At 34.7% G+C, this 17,080-nt stretch overlaps 1 protein-coding gene across 4 annotated transcripts in view; it reads right to left on the reverse strand.

Moving 5' to 3' along the window:
* Nucleotides 1–17,080, reverse strand: part of SYT14 (synaptotagmin 14) — an 87,299-nt gene that overhangs the window by 24,096 nt on the left and 46,123 nt on the right. For all 4 annotated transcript variants that reach the window (XM_021547607.3, XM_021547605.3, XM_021547604.3 and 1 more), the window contains 2 exons: nt 5,724–5,992; nt 3,532–3,981 (listed from right to left, as the gene is read on the reverse strand). In XM_021547607.3, coding sequence (XP_021403282.1) covers nt 3,532–3,981; nt 5,724–5,992 — 719 coding nt within the window. The remainder of the gene's footprint in view (nt 1–3,531; nt 3,982–5,723; nt 5,993–17,080) is intronic.

Here is a 17,080-nt window from a genome sequence, read left to right on the forward strand (position 1 = left end):
CCCATGTTTCTTTGATCTTTTCCAAACAGATTTCACTCAATAAACTGCTTATATGTTTTTATAATCGCATCATACTAGAGGCTGTTTTTCACTGTCAGGAAAATTTCTCTGGGTAAGAATGAAGAGTAACTAAAAACAGGTCCACAGGGATTTCCTGAAGAGAAATAAACAGCTTTTCTAGATTCCAAGATGGGTGAAGAAAAATTTGTCTTCTGCTGTACTGAAGGGAAAATTTCTCTGAAAGCATTGACAAATATCTTACTACACAAACTACACTCTGACAAAACCACAATGTACACCCCTGCTATTAAACATTTGATGCAATGAACAATTTCTATTCAGTCTTAAAGGGGCACAGTCTCAGAAAACAGTGACAACTGCATTCTGCCCAACTCATATTGGTTTCATTGCTTCCTCCTCATTCTCTCTGAACTTGGGAGAAAATGTGTGATAAATAAGGGGGCTGAGGAGGAATTCCCTGTTACGTGGGAGTGCTGCAGCAACGCAGGGCTGTTAAAGACAAATGACAACAGGACTGGGGATAATTAATAGCTGCTAATGCAAGACATTATACACAATGTGGGAAGGAGAGAAACAGGGTGAAATCTTGGGTGAAAATGATATTTTGTGAATGCATTTGTAAATTTGAAGCCATGTGTAGCTTTGAAACCTATTTACTAGTATCGTGTCCTCACCACCACATGCACTTGTTCACATTTTAACAATAACCAGAAATTGCAGGCCCCACTCACATCAACGTCACTATGTTTGAAAGTCTCTGAACTTGCTGATTTATCTTTAACCAGATTCCTTTGTGTACAGCTTTAAGGTATCACTGAAAAAATACTGAACTTCACAGGATACAAACCACTCTTACACAATCGTAAGGCATATTATTAGCTAATAAAATACATTAATATAATATCAGGCACAAACAGAAGGAAATAAAATACATTTCTGCAGAAGAGATTAGCATAGATATTTCAATGGATTAGGAAGTTTCAGTGACAGAAGGTATATTTAATATATAAAATCCATATAATGAGAAGCAGTTGAAAAAATAGGACACCTGTCATGTGCCCAAGAAATATCTTCATAAAAAAGCTGTCACATATAAACACTTCTCAGCAACAAAACCCTCTGCAACTGAACAAGGCAAATTTAATTCTGAATGTAGAATGTGCCTCAACATGGATCTTATAATTACTAATATTCTTGAGCAATTGGCTATCTCCAAATTCAAACAGCACTTACTTTCTCCTGTTAAATAACTCCTTCCTGACATTTATGAATAGTTGTATATAAAGACTGTTGGCTTATTCTTGCAAAAGGACAGTTAAAAAGGAATACAATCAATGTGAATAAATATACCCAGAGGCAAACACCTGAGAAGGGTAGGAACTAATTAAGCTCAAGGCCAATGCTGGCAGAAGAACAAATGGTAATAACTTGGCCAGGAAGAAATTCAGGTTGCAAACAAAACAACACGATGTTTTCAGATGAAAATTCACAATTTTGTGATCAAGATGACCTGGCTGTTTTGAGTAACCAGGGCTTGAGCTCAAGAGTCCAAGGATGCCACTCACTTCCAGTAAGGCATCCTAAAATCACAATGAATTTTAACACTCTTGCAAAACAAATAGATGTTAAATCCTGCAATAAATCTGCTCACTGAAAGAATATTATATTGGCTATAAATGATAAGATAAAAATACCTATAAACTCAGAAATTAATGAATTCCCAGAGGTTTAAAAACTGATATAAGTAGTACCAGAAGACTAAGGATCCTCATTCAAGCTATTATGACTCTGAAGGATCCTTTCCAGCAACAGGTAGAGCTGCTTAAATCCTGTCACAACAATAAACCCTGAAAGATCCCTTCACTTTCTACCAATATTTCTTATTCTTGTTCCAACCTCCAAAAACTGAGGAGTGAAAAATGCTGACAAACCATGCCTTATCATAATAGAAAATAAGGAATAATTTTATCATATTTTATGCCTCATGGAACTTGTTTTTATTCTGCTTATCACAAAACCTCAAGAAAATAATACTGAAGAATAACTAGTGCACATATAGGATACATCAATCAATCACAAACCTGGCTTGTTTCACTGCTCTTTCTCACTGACTTTAGTAAATTTTACACACAAACCTATGGAAAACACACAAATTAAGCAAGTACCTTTAGAATATTCAATGTTTTGGGTCATGGAATGCTTTTTTCCAAGCTGTGAAACTAGCAAACTTTTCAAAAAGGAAGTTTCTTCTAGAGAGGTGAACCATTTAATCCTTAGATTAGACTGATTTGTTCTTCTTAAGGAACCATGAAAAATCTGTTCTATTGTCAGTTGACCCTCCACCAGATCTATGATTTAACCTCATCTTTTACTAATAAGTATATTTTCAGTCATTAAATACAACAGTCTTTTCTTCTGAGTCTTTGGCAATACTCATGTTCACCAAAAATGCCATTTTGATCTATCCAAATTTTTTTTTCAAAATTGAGAAAAAATTAATTGCTTTGCTTCGCCTAAAAAAATATTTCCCTTTCTTTCCCTTCTCTCCCTCTTTTTCCTTTATTGATTGTTAAAAGAAAAAACAAACAAAAAATATATACAATGACCAGATATGGATGTCCTTGATAACCATAATTTTTTCTCCCCAAAATATATCTGTAACATAGCACACATGCAACTCTTCAGCAAGGAATACTCAAGCACTCCTAGTCTAGGATGCTTAGACATCAACATGACAAACATTGTCTTTCTGGACAAAAGCATACTTAAATTCTTTAAAAACAAAAAAGTAGATGGTAACCACTGCCAGTTTAGTGATCTTCTGTGTTTATTGATAATGATACCGATGTTTACCCTTAATTACTGTTGCTTTTCTCTATTAGAAATATTATTTGGGTTACAAAAATAATTTTGTTCATCAGATAGGTAAGGGTTTTTTCAGAAAAATTCCTTTTCAGTTTCAACTACTTTTCACTTCAGACTGAACCAGAAATCAATCATTTTCAAGTGTCTAATGTGAAGTTATTAAAATTTGCTTTATACTCTCAAAATTCTTCTTTCCTATCTTTCTTTCTTTAAAGGAAAATACCTATTTTCACTAAGACTTAATTGCAACAGATGGAGGACATTTGCTAGCATAGCTTCTTTTTTTTTTTTTCCCACTCTGGTGTGTTTTTCTTTTTAAATTGAAGTGCTGCAGGTGGTAAAGATAATACTACTACATACATATACATATCTATATGCAAGGAAACATACATTCACCACTATATCACCATTATTGGACTGGAAACTTCTAAGTAATTAAAAAGAAAAATACGGCCAGTTTTTGCAGGTGGAAAGTGAATGTACTTACAGAAGCTCTAAGGAAATTTTCATTGTGCTAATGCAGTGCTAAGATTGTTCAAAAAACTGAGTGGATGTGATGACTCTATAAATACACACACAATTCTTATTCAGAATTCAGGACACTGTATCTCACTGCATTCTTATTCTGCCTCATTTAATACTTACAGGCAGACTGTAAGAAGGTTCCAGTATCACTGGCACTGACATCTTCCCTTGAAGATTCAATTTTGTCAAGTAAAAAATCTTTTCTCCCACAATCCTCTCCTTTTTCATGCGCCGTACGCTGTACAGTCGGAAGCGAACTGCATAATTCCCAATCATCTCAGACTCGACGTGATTAAATTTGAATGTCTCTGTGAAGACAGGGCACGGTCCCCGCTGGATGCTGGTTTTTGCTCTCTGCTTCTTTATAGGGAGAAGAACTAGGTGTACTTGCCACGAGCTTCCACCTGCCCTGCTGTATGTTGGAATGTCTGTGACAGCTGTCACTGTCACCAAAAGCTTCTGTTCCTGTGAGTCATAGTCAAAAGTCACATCCAGTGTGCCATATTTAGCTACTGGCTCAGGATCAAAAGGTTTAGGAAGCTGTGAAGATGATCCTCGAGCTGACATATCCTGAAGAAGAAGAGAAAAAAGGCATTAATTTATTTATTTTATTCTATTATTAAATCTAGCATGGAAATTATGGTTTACTCCAGACAATATGAAGGCACTATGATCTTTTTGTTCATTTCCTAAACAAGGTTAAGTACTGAAAGCTGGCTGGCAGTCAAGATGAAATCAAGATGTTACCTGGCCAATACCACCAAAACCCAGGAGCTAATCAGTCTGAACTCAGATTGAATTAAGCTGTAATGATCTCTTTTTCTGTGCCTCACATGTTAAAATGCATATACATTTGTTACAAGATAAAACCACCTTATTTCACATATTTTACACATATATTTTAAAGTTCACCTATTGCATTGCTTGAAGAGACAGCTAATGATTGAGAGCACAGTGAGATGCCAGCAAAAAATACAGGAATTACAAACCTACTTGCACACATAGCTCCTGTTGCAGCCCACAAGAGTTATATGAAAATGCCAAAAATTATCGTAGAAACAGACTCACAGCAAATTTTGGGTTGAAAGGGGTCTTAAGGATCTTTTAGCTGCAACCCCTCTGCTATGGCCAAGGATGGCACTATCATGGCTTTATTCATGTAATTGTACTGGAACTGTAGAAAATGCATCTGTTTTGAACTCTTCATCTGAGCTCTCTGTAAACCATATCAGTCCTAAAATTGTATTTTAAACTTAAAATTCAGATGGTTTATTATCACTTCAAATTTTGAATAAAATACTAATCCCCTATAAAGTTACAACAACCAGTTTGATAGGGATAAAGAAACAGAAAACAGATCAATCCACTGGCCATAGAATAAATTATTCCAAGTATGTAAAACAAAGGTATTTCAAGTGCGTTTTCACATTATCAAATGCTTATTTACATGAACAAATAGATGCGAAGACAAAGCCTTCTAAGCTATGAAATGTTCTTATTTTAACCTGGCTGCCACATAGCTGTGGGAATGCATTCCTCTAAAGGCTTCACTCCTGAAGATTTGAGTGGCTATAAAAAAAAGTTGGCAGCATTCTCAGTTCTTCCTGAATATGCTTACAGTAACGATTGGAGTGACACAAAATGGGAAGGCCTTGCAGACCTGGCACCAGCACCCCAGCTACACATCATCAACTTACCAACAGGGCTGCTTAGACAGAACATCAGGGCTGAGCTCTAACACACACTTCCAGTAGCAACAAAAGACAAATTTGTACCAAAAGAGCTTCTTCTGCACATGGCATCACTAATTAGACTTACCCATAGATGTCAGTGCAGTTGCTGGTTGTTAAAGGCATTTCAATGAAATATGTGTCAAAAAAGTTCGTTTCTTCACAGCAAAAAATACAAATATATCATTACAATTTATAGCACAAAAATAGTAACATTAAGGGGCCCAAATCACTGTACAGCATCAACAATTGAAAAAAAACACCTTTGTAATTTTCTTTTTTTTTCATAAAACTTATTTGACATTATGGGGTGATCAGCATCAACTTTTATTTGGGTTGTCTGAAAAATCATGTGGAAGAATTTTGACTACAATCCTTACAGTGTGATGAAATTTTCTGACTGGTTTAAAATGGTTTAAAAAATAATTCACTCTTAAATGGGAGCTGGTTTGAAAGCTAAGGTGCCATAAAGATAACTACAGCAATCTGAATAATCTGAAATCCTACTGTCATATTTTCTGACAAACTACTTTTTTTTTTTAATGAAATGAGCTGCAGTATTAGTGCCTGTATTTCATTTACCTCTGGACTCAGAACTGCTGTGCTGTCACTTGGAACATCCTCTTCATATCCTTTGTTATGAAAGCTTTCTATTTCATGTCCCGTGCTCCCCTCACTTGGGCATTTATAGGAACATCTTGGGCTGTTGCTACACTGGGAATATTCACATTTGCTGTCTCCAACTTCGGAAGGCGTACAGGAAAGATGAGGAGAGCCACTGTCATCCTGGTATGGAGGCGGCTGCAGTTCATCCAGCGGAGGTGTTCTTCTCATCCTCTGAATGCAGTTCGCTGAGAATAAGTGAAAATGCTTTGCTTACTTTCTGATTATTCACTGTTCAAACAGTTCTGTGGAAAATCTAAATCTAAATGCCTGGACAGAGAATTTTAAAATCTATGTATGTTTTTTTTTTTAAACTTTACATTTAAAATCAGATGAAAAATACTACTGAAAAAAAAATTTGTTAAAAACGGAAATGAGTGATCTCTCAGATGAAAGAAATTTAGATAAAAGCAAAGTTTTAAGTGTATAATCAGAATAGATTGTGCAAACCACATGTAAATAAATAGAGCACGGATATGATATGACAAAAATTCAAGGCTTGAATGTCAGGGATGCTTACCTTGCAAAAACCTTTGGGTATCTTAATTCAGATTCTGTGCAGATGAAATGTAGGCCAATTATGGAAACAAAATGCACTCCCTAAAGCCATGATATCAAGCTGATTACCTCCCGTGCAGTTGCCCACCAGGGAGACACTAAATTAAACTCTGAAGACAAGTAAGGTTCTAAAAAAGACAACCTTTCACACAAGTGAACTCTGCTCACCAGTGAATTTTATAAGTGAAGCAGTGTCTCAGATTCCTTATTACTTGTTAAGGACAGCTTAAGGGTACATATCCCGTGTCTGGGAGTTACACACTACCTCTAGTCACTAAAGACAGTGGAAAAAGGATCATAAGCAATCTTGTGCTTGGGATAAACACTTGATGCTGACCATCTTTGCTTTTCACACTAGATAGATAGATAGATAGATACAAATGTGGTTATACATCTCCAAAATTAAACCTGATGCATGGCTAACAAAGTCATTTAAAAATAATTATATTTCAATTTTTTATCTCCTATTTTACTATGCAGCATTACAATTGAATAGAATTGGAAAAGGACAGCAAGGTGTGAAGCAGCTGAAATGAAAGGAATATCAAGGACAGATAAAGGACTGTCTCATATTTTGTTTACATTTTCTATCTTCATTTTCTGTTTCAAAGAAGATTTCAATGCCCCTGACAAAATAATTATAAATAGAATTTCAGAGCAAAATGTTTTCTGGTGTCAAACATACCATTTCACTCACAGAAAAACCTACCAAACAAGGAAGTTAAAGAAAGTATTTACTGAGGAATGCAGGGTTCTTCTCTATTTCAACAGCTCCTAAAAGAACCATGGCAAACAAGTAATTAAAACACTCCTACAAGATGAAACCACTGTCAGGAACCCTCTTGTCTGATAAACCCAGAGCCAGCCTGCCGTTCAGAGCAATTCCAAAATACTGTTCCAGCACTCCTGCAAAAGGTTTTCTGCTGTTAGTGAGCCAGTGCTACTAACTCTTGAAAATCCAGCCCCCCAGGGCTGGAAAACAAAAACAGACAGCAGGGAATCTTACACTTGAATTGTAGTCATCTGTCTAGCAGATAAACATAAAACCTAAGCTATGAATATTAGACAACTTGTGCCCATGAAACTATATATACATGATTTTAGAATCTAAAATTATGATATTTTAATCATAATAAAGATGTGTATCATTTGACTGTCTATACCATGAAAACTGGGCTTCCTTGTCATAATCTATATAATTAAATATCCTAGAAAATTTAGAAAAATAGCATTTCTTCTCATTGTTGCCAAAAGGCAACAAACAGCATTAAATGAGACAGTAATCACCTGGCAGTCCTGAGTTTCTTTCTGTTCACTTGTCATCAAGTCTGATAAGAATTTTTAACACCCAGCTTTTCCATAGGCTAATGAAATCAAAGTGTGTCCAGGTAGTTATCAACACCATTATTGTCTTACATGAGTAAATAAACGACTGTGTGACTCGCTTTCCTCACTTTGATGAACTCCATTATATGTCCCTATGGGAAAACTGTACAGGCTGTGTGACAGAAAAGGTGCTTTTAATGTAGGCATGGAAGAAGTGAAGAAAAAATTCTTATTAACCAGTTGTGATTCAAAAATCTCAGGAAAAGCTAAAACACTGGGGCAGGTTTTAACTACATATTTTTCTAATTTCAGTTTAATGAACTGAAATAGCATGTAAATTCTTAAAACAATTATCTGGGATTAAAAATCTAGAGACACACCTGTCTAAAGAGTTATAAGCTGGTTTTGAACAACAGCTTTCTCTACATAAAAAGATACCAAAGTTTTCAAATTAATTCTCAAGATGAAATGGTCTCATTTTCATTTCTCCCTCCCCACACTAAATGATGCAATAAAATGAAATATTTTTGTTATGGTTGTTTGAAAACCATGAAGATTTGAATTCCATTGAGACATTCTAATGACTGATGATATCAAAGCCAAATGACATCACAGACGGTAGTGAATACAGCAATACTAAATATCTGATCCTGAGTATTTTCCTTAAAAATTACTTAGAAGTAGTGACTAACTTTGACAATCTGTCTAACAAAATTCTGCATATGTATCAAAGTTAAAATACAAAACCACTGCTAGTGCTTGCTAGCTTATCACTAATTGTATTGGAGAAAAACATTTGGAGCTGAAGGGCAAGATAATCTGAAGTGTGTGCATATTTACACATGAAACCCTGTGTGTTACATACCTTGTACCTTTTATTTAAGGTGTAATTTCAAACACAGCTATGTATACTTCTATACGGTGACAAAGCCAAAGAACCACTGTACCCAAAGACCACTGAATGTGCCTAACGAAATCTGCTAAAGAGTTACAAGCAAATGGGTACACTGAAAATCTAAAATTAGTCATTGCATTGCTTCTATGCAAGTTTCAAATCACATAAAAATACCTTTCGTAAATTCATTTATAATTGAAATAAATCATATTAAATCACCACATCACCTTGGACTAGATAGGGTAAAAAACAAGCCAACATATGTCCCAAAAGTGGAAGTAAGATATAATCACAAAGAAATCAAATCAGGTTTAGTCTGAAGTTCCTACCCGCCAGAAAATGGCATTACAGAGAAACAGCAAATAGAAAGAAAGAAGACTAGAAAGACAGAACCTTACAATCAGTTCTCCACCCAAACTACACGAAAATACTCGGCATTCTCATGATATGAGTGAAACTAAATTTATTTAGTCATGAGTATTTGGTAAATTCTAAATTGAAAGTACAGTCAATAGGAAGATTTGAATAAACACACCTCCATAGGACAGATTGCAAGTCAAACGGGGATGATACATACCTTGCCATCAACCTCAAGAGACTCACAAGTTAAATCTGATACAGCAACCTAGGTCAAACTGAGCATTCCTGGAACATACAATTGGTAACTATGAAAAAATCCGAAATATTTTCAGTCATTTTGCTGGGAAGGACTTAAAGTTCAAAGATGCAGAAGTTCACAATAAGAATTGCTTTAGGTTTTCAGTTACTACTTGAAATTGCTTCTTCCAAAGCTGCTCATTTCTCTTCTCTGTTCTGGTCTCTCATGGACCATGCTAGGCTGCACATCTCGCCATGCAGCTGGTGTCCTTTTCCCATGTTTACAGCATTTAAACTTTCCTATCCTAATTATTTTCACCAGAGGTTCACAGCAGCAGCACCAACTCAGTCTCCCTTAGCCCATATTTCCTGAGTAATTCCAACAACACCCATCTCTTAACACTACTCTTGCACCTTTAATTCCCCTGTCTCATAAGCCATCATTAACTACACTTCTGCAGCTTCAAGTTTCTCATGTACTGTACTTTAAAAATTCACATTGTTGTGGGAGACAACAGTATCACAACACCCCTACTGGAATCTGGCTGCCAGTTCCTTTAAAATAATCACTTCATAAATCAGTATTTTTTGCAAGTCATATTTTGTAATTGTCAGAATATCTTTTTGCTCAAATGATACCTTTCCTTTCTCTAATATATCTCTGCTCACAATATGCTACATAATTATTTATTTTTAAAATCAAATGTAAATTTCAACTTTTCAAGCCTTCAAGGGGTTCTATGTAAATGTTAAGACAATTTAAATAAAACATAAAATGAAATACATGTTTAAAAATTAAAGAAACCTTTCTTATTGAATGATTAAATACCCTTAGAGATTTCTGATAGGCAGCACAGACAGTCCAAATGGAATTTTCATGTTTGAACTTTTCTACCATCCAAAAATATTATGTTGACTGAATTACCCCACATTACAGGGAGTATAAATATAAACACTAAATATTGAATGAAACTTCAGGCCTCTTCTTCCTTTAAAATGAAAAGCTTACATGCATTTTTGTGAGGATAAAACCCAAATTATTTCACAGAACAACAAATTACCTTGGCATTATTCTATTTCTTTTCTAAAAGAGTTATGGCATGAGCCATGCTTCATGAAAAAAGGGGAATACAGAAGTGGTATGCAGCTATTGTGGACAACAGAAAAAAAATTCTTTCTTTTTGCATTTGCTTTCCTCTTGCATTTGCCACATTTTAGACTTTATTCACAGTTGAACTATCTTCTACATTAGTCAATTCACCCTAAACAAGAAAAAGTATCATATCTGTTCAACAGGGCTTTTTTTTTCCCAATAATAGATAACTGTGTTTCCTAATATGTAGAAAATTCCATACACTATGAGCTTACTCCCAGACCTATGGAAATCAAAAGAGCATTGCTGTCATTTACACCTGATGGCATGTGAAGCTTTTAGCACTGCATTTTCCTCTCTCTCAAGCTAATGTTACTAATCATTCATGTAATAAAAAGATTCTCTTTTGCTTTTTAAATAAAAGTAATTCAAAATGATATAATTATCTTTAGGTCCAGTCCTTAAAACTTCAATTTTCTTCCACAGGAAAGGTCTAACTGAAAGACCAACTGAAACAAACGTAGTAATTATTTTTTTTTTTTTTACCGTGTCTGTTTATATCTTGAGCCTGTAGAATTACAGCTGGGTTTTGTTTCCCTAAAAAATAAATTTGCTGTCTGCTCTCTGTACTTACTAGAGCACTTCTTATTTGTAAGAATTTATGGGCCGTTTAACAGAGTAGTACAGAAAAGCCCAGCACTAGTGAAAAAAAAATCTTCTCAAAATTAGCCCCATTTATAACATTTTAACTACAAATACATTATTAAAAGCATTATCCTGAACTAGCTGTCAAAGACATTCTTTTGTTTCCTTCCCAAATATTTTGGTCGTCTTTCAATGAAAATTATACATTGCCATCTATTGAATTAATTTGTTTTCAATTTAAGTATCATTCTCTGGTTCCTTATACAGCATTGATATTAATTGGAATAGGAAGGAGTTCTGCTACCTGGTTCTGTATTTCTACTTTTCAGTTGTCCAGAATACATCTAAATAATGCTTAAATAGAATGCATCCAAATAATGCTTAAAACTAATGGTTCAATATTTTTCATCTTTTATTGACATGAATATCAATATATCAAGCTCCAGAACACTTTTTTTTTTATTTTTTACTTTTCAAACCTCTTGTTTTCTGAGACCAAATTTAGCTCTAAAGCTTTTTAAAAGCTGTGATCTTTAAGAAATGAAATTGTTTGCTTACCCTTCCATAATTATATTTCCTTAGGTAAAGCACATGTACAAAGTATGCCCATTCAGGTAGAAAAATGTATTTTCTGTTCTATTTAGATGCTGGATACACTTTTACTATTTTTATAATCAGCCAACTTTCCTTTACACTACTTTTCAGATCACTATATTGGCTAACACAATAAATGAATAGCTATTCTTATGCACCTCTGCTCACTGTTTTTTCCAAGTTAACAAAATTGTTAGAAAAACATAACTTCAAAAAGATAATAAATTAATTCATAGAATCTTCCATTTATTTATCCTTTCCTCTTTTAAAATATGCTAGGAGTCCTGCTTGCTGAGAGTGATTGACAACTGGCTTTGAAATCTTAGGCGTATCTTGGTGACAAGGAAATGCCTTTTATCATCTCTGTGAAAATTTTCCCAAATTCGGCTCTCTCACCAGCATTTATGGATGCTTTAGGGAAATTCAGAGCTTAACAGCTAAAAGCTTTGAAAACTCCCCCCACTATAAAGCATCCCAGGCCCCTGAGAACCCCAATTTCTCACCAGAGTGTGCAGAGCAGCACCTCCCTCATACTTCTAAACAGTAGCAGCAGGATGTGGGCTTAGGAAATATTTTCCTGTCATTATTATACTTCTTTTGAGTACAGTTATCACCTTAAATTAAAGCTCAAATTCCAGTCCAGTTGAATTCTACAACAGCTGTGGTATTAAGCACAGGAGTTGAGCAGCAATGAAGAGCTGAAAAGGTGAAAAAGATCCCACGGAGGTCTAAAATCAATTCCCAGTGAAGTATTGTGACACACAGCTAATATTCCTGTAATGTTCCTGCTCTCACTCTGTTCAGTCTCAAATGAGGAAATAAAGCATGATTAGAAAGCAAGATTAATGTGTTGTGTGGATAATTTTATTGAGCATTTTAATGTTTTTGCATCTAATTTCAGGCACATTTGGGTTTATATTTGACAAAAATAAAAAAATAGAAAGTTTTTTAAGTGACACAAAATTTCCCTTTCAAGATCCTAATTCATTTAGTGATATACACAAGATATGGTCAGCAGTATATACAATACTTACAGTAATTAACTATCAGAATTCCCTCATTCTTTTTTCCATACTTTTACTTTAAGTAAAATAAAACTACTTTCTTATTAAGAACTCCTTCTGCAATTTAAAATGCAGTAACTTCATGGTTTCTTAAAAATACCTTCACCCTGGTAGCTGCATTTTGTAATTTAAAAAAAAAAAAAAAAAAAAAAAAGGCATAAAGCTATCTACCATTTGAGCTTTCTATTTCTTACTTAACCCTAACAGGTGAAAATTAACCATAAAAGATACTTTCCATCAAGAATGCTTACAGAATAGGAACACAAAGCTTGATTCCTCTGCCTTGTTTTCACAGCATTTTTGACTGCAAAGGATTCTCTGTTGGAGTGAGTCACTAACAAAGCAGCACTATAAGGATTATGCATGAACCATTTAGAAGGGCATGAGTTAAATTTTCTGCCCATCTACTTCAGCTATATGATCACAATTTGGCTATCTCACGGCTGTTAACACAGATATAAGTGAAATATATATGATGGTGGATAATGGTAGTATTATATTGGTAGAAGTTAACATGTTTGGCATTTTACGGATGGAGAACTGAAGTACAGGGTGAAAACAAGATAATAAAGATTGCTAGCTCAGAAGTGCTCCTCATCACAGAAAGCTTTCAGAGAACAGTGGAACAGAAAAATAGAAGCCAGTTACTTTACAATAGTACTCTAGCCACTTCTTCTGTTGGTTTTTGGGGGTTTGGTTTTGTTTGGTTTTTTAATTTCTATTTATTTATACTAAGGCTTTTAAATTATTATTAAGCTAAAATTAACTTGAAATGAATACCACTAGCAAAATTAAAAACTCCCATAAATATAACATCATCAACATACATCTATATCCCCACAGAATTTCCCAATATCATCAGCTTTGCAGTGGAAGAGCAGGAATTGAAAATAAAAAATAAATCATGTGGGTGAGTAAAAAGGTACAGGGAATACAGAAAAAAAAAAAAGGCAAAAGGAGAAAGTAGTGCAATGATTCAGAAAAAAAAGTGATTTGTTGTCAACTAAACAAAGAAAAGAAATAAAGGGAGAGAAGTTTAGTAGATCTGCATAGAAAATGAGAAAGTGCAAAGAGAGAAATAAAGAACAGACAAGATGCAAGCAGGAATGAAAAATTACAAACAGGTAAAATAACAAAGCAAAAATGACAGAAGAAGAAAGGTGGAGGAATGGGAAAATAAAACAACATATGACATGCAAAAAGTAGTTCAGATCTGAGAAAAAAGCAATGTCAACAGAGCAAAGAGATAAAAGAGAAATCAGTGATGTGTGATGGGTGGAAATATCCATATTTGTAGGTGAAAATCTGCACAACCTAGAGAACACAGTTACATTCTAGGAGAGGCAAGACATTTCCCACAATTAGCATTTATACTTTATATTTATTGTTATTTTTCCTTTAGGCAGGAAGACAATGGTTATTATTTATTCAGATCCTAGAATTCCAAAGGACCTTGATTTCCCTTGTCTATTCAGGCACTTTCTCTCCTTGACACATTGGCTCAGTGGTTTGCTTTAGTAAAATGGACTGCTTTCCCTGGAGTATATTAAAGTATACCTGTAAAATCATTCTAGAAAAATCAGATTGTTTTGTTTTGTTTTGAAACAGCTCTTATAACTTTACCAAATAAAAAAGCAGCTAGAACCCAGAAAAAAAATCTACTATGATCCCAGTTTGCAGGAGCACCTAACGGGTCAACAATAGAAGAAAGTTGTCTGTGTAGGGTCAAGAACTCCTCTAAAACCTTTCAGCTATTAGTGTCTGTAGAAAGTTTGCTTAGGAATGGTTCTGGTATCATTTACAGAGCCAACTCTCCAGAAAAAGAAAGGCAAAATAGACACTGTGAAATCACAGGAAATGGATATGCTTCAAGACCAAGGTATCTTTCCTTCACATACCCAGTAAGAGGGCTAAGAATTCACAGAAAAGGCACAGATTAACCAGCAGGGAGCATGTCAGTCTGTTCTGCTCATTCCAGCAAGGCCTCAAACAAGTTTCTCCAGGCATAAAGAAACACAATTATTCAAAACTAAATTTCTTGCACTTTGTGGCGCTTCTGAGACCTCCCACTGTCACAGACAAGTTGCTTTACTAGGCTTACGTGTAATGTATGATGTAGGTGTTGCTATGTTTCCATAGTTGTCATACAATTCATAAAATAGGTAAGTTTCTGCATTTTGACAAGACTAAATGAATATGAGTCTGGCTGATAAAGATAGTTTCATTCAGCCATAGCACCAGCCATAAGAGCTAAGCAAGAGCTTATGAGGATGAGAAAACAGTGGCCAAGCTGCATAAGGGCTCCCAAGACCTAGAGCACGTTGCTTCAGCCCACAGCAAACAGCAGGAGAAGAACTGCTCTTCCATGTCATCCACCCCAGCAAACAGCACTGAACCATCGAGGAACAGTCATTCTCAACACACTGAACTTCCCAGAACACTATCTGGAAAATTGTGTTGTCATGGTCTTAACTCACAATAGTAAACCTACCAGCTATTGGCACAGAGTTAAAATACGCCTATCCATCAAAACGTTTTTCTCATAGACCTTTCTAATACCAGAAAAAATTTATATATCTAATTTGAAATTACTCTTTGATGCTACTTCCAGATAAGAAACTTAAAGGTGGTGCAGAGCAGTTAATTAGTAATCAAACTCTGACAGCTACAGCTGCAAAATGTTTGTATGATAATTTCAAAATTGAAAATTATTTATTTCACTCTACATGAAATTAGTGTACACTCATTAGAAAGTCAGTGATTATCCTGAAAAGTACTACAGGAACATTTTGGTAGCTGTGCTACAGCAGCAGAAATACACAAGAAGTCTCCAGGCCAATTACCATCACACCCTTCCTCGTAATTTGGTGTCAGTGAAGTTTTTAGATCTTAGCCTTACAGCTGAAAATATATTCAATAGAATGATGTTTAACATGGTTCACAATTAGAACATTCCTGCATCCTGCATTAAATACACATGACCTTCCAGTGTAGCACTTCCATTGTTAGAAACAAGCAGACAAACAAAACTACCAACCAGCAAAACAAAACAAAACAAAAAAACAAAAAAAAACCACCACAAAACAACACCAAAACCCACCACTACCAACACTAAAAAAACAACCCCAAACCCAATCCCAAAGAAACAAATAATACAGGGAACAAAAGAGATCCAGAATACTTTGCTAACTGGCAGCATTCTACTATAGTATCATTGAAAATTTTATTTCAGCAAAATGAAAACTTCAAGACATACTTTTACGTTAAAAGCATCTTAAAAATAGTTTACACACACATGTATGTAAACACACATACATACACACCCCCCCCCCACCATGGCCATGTACCAGTAACGGGAACCATTTAAAGTTTATGAAATATTAAATATAATTAAGATTACAGTGAGAAATTAATGTGCATTTCAAAAAGCTGATGTTAGACAGCAAATATTGACCTTTGAAATTTAACTAGTGAAAAGAGCCTTAATTTGCTTGTTATTCCAACTTTAACAATAAGTATGATAGCTTACTTAGCAAAAAGAAAAAAAAAAACCCAAACCACAACCCCAATAGCATTTGCTATCACTTTGCATTAACATTTTGACCAGTCAACAATTCAGCAATGATGAAATGTGCAGCTTGATTCAAAGTAAGACAAGGCTATTTAAATAACTCAAAATAAGAAATGGTTATTGAAACATTAGAATTTTGATAAGCGATCACAGCTGCACTAGAATTAGTTTCTATAGCAACAGAGGAAATAATGTGGAGAATTGCACTGCAATACAAGATGGATTCCTTACAAACACTGATGTTCAAATAGAAAACTTCAAAATTATTCACTGTGTTAAAATATTTTTGTTAAAATGGCTTTTCAAATATCCTATATCTTGTACTTCATATATTGCACTATTTTTGTTCCTGGTATTGCATTCTAGTCTATCCATTCAAGTTTTCAGACTTCTTCCCATTGCTTATCTTCCTATTTTAAAATTAATTAAAGTGACTTATTCTGAAAAATACTGAATCTTTAACTTCAAATTAATTTTAGTTTTCAATGACTTGTTTGTTATCCCTACATAAAAGCACACATTACATTTATTTTTCAAGCAGAGCCCTTGTGAGACAGAGAATGCTTTGCATATACTACTCATAAGAAGATGCATCACAGCCATGTGAATTAACATCACTATGGAACTTCAGAAAGTTACAGTCGTGTGAGACTTGCAGGAGCTTTTATCAGTGTGCGCTCTCATGTCCTAAGCATGATTAAGAAACCATTGCAAACCTATTAGTATTCACGGACTGAATACCCATAAGATGGTAAGATAAAGCCTTTCATCTGAGCACACCTTTTAGATTTCAGGTGTTGCTCATTTCTAACACCAACAATTATTGTTTCATTGCATCATCCCCAATTCCAGCTATTTTTGGCAACTAATTAAAAGCATATGCCTGAACCTTTTATGTATTTTGCCCTTATAATGAGACCTATTACTCTGGCT

The sequence above is a fragment of the Lonchura striata genome, chromosome 3 (genome assembly GCF_046129695.1).
Source record: "Lonchura striata isolate bLonStr1 chromosome 3, bLonStr1.mat, whole genome shotgun sequence".
NCBI classification, from domain to species: domain Eukaryota; kingdom Metazoa; phylum Chordata; class Aves; order Passeriformes; family Estrildidae; genus Lonchura; species Lonchura striata.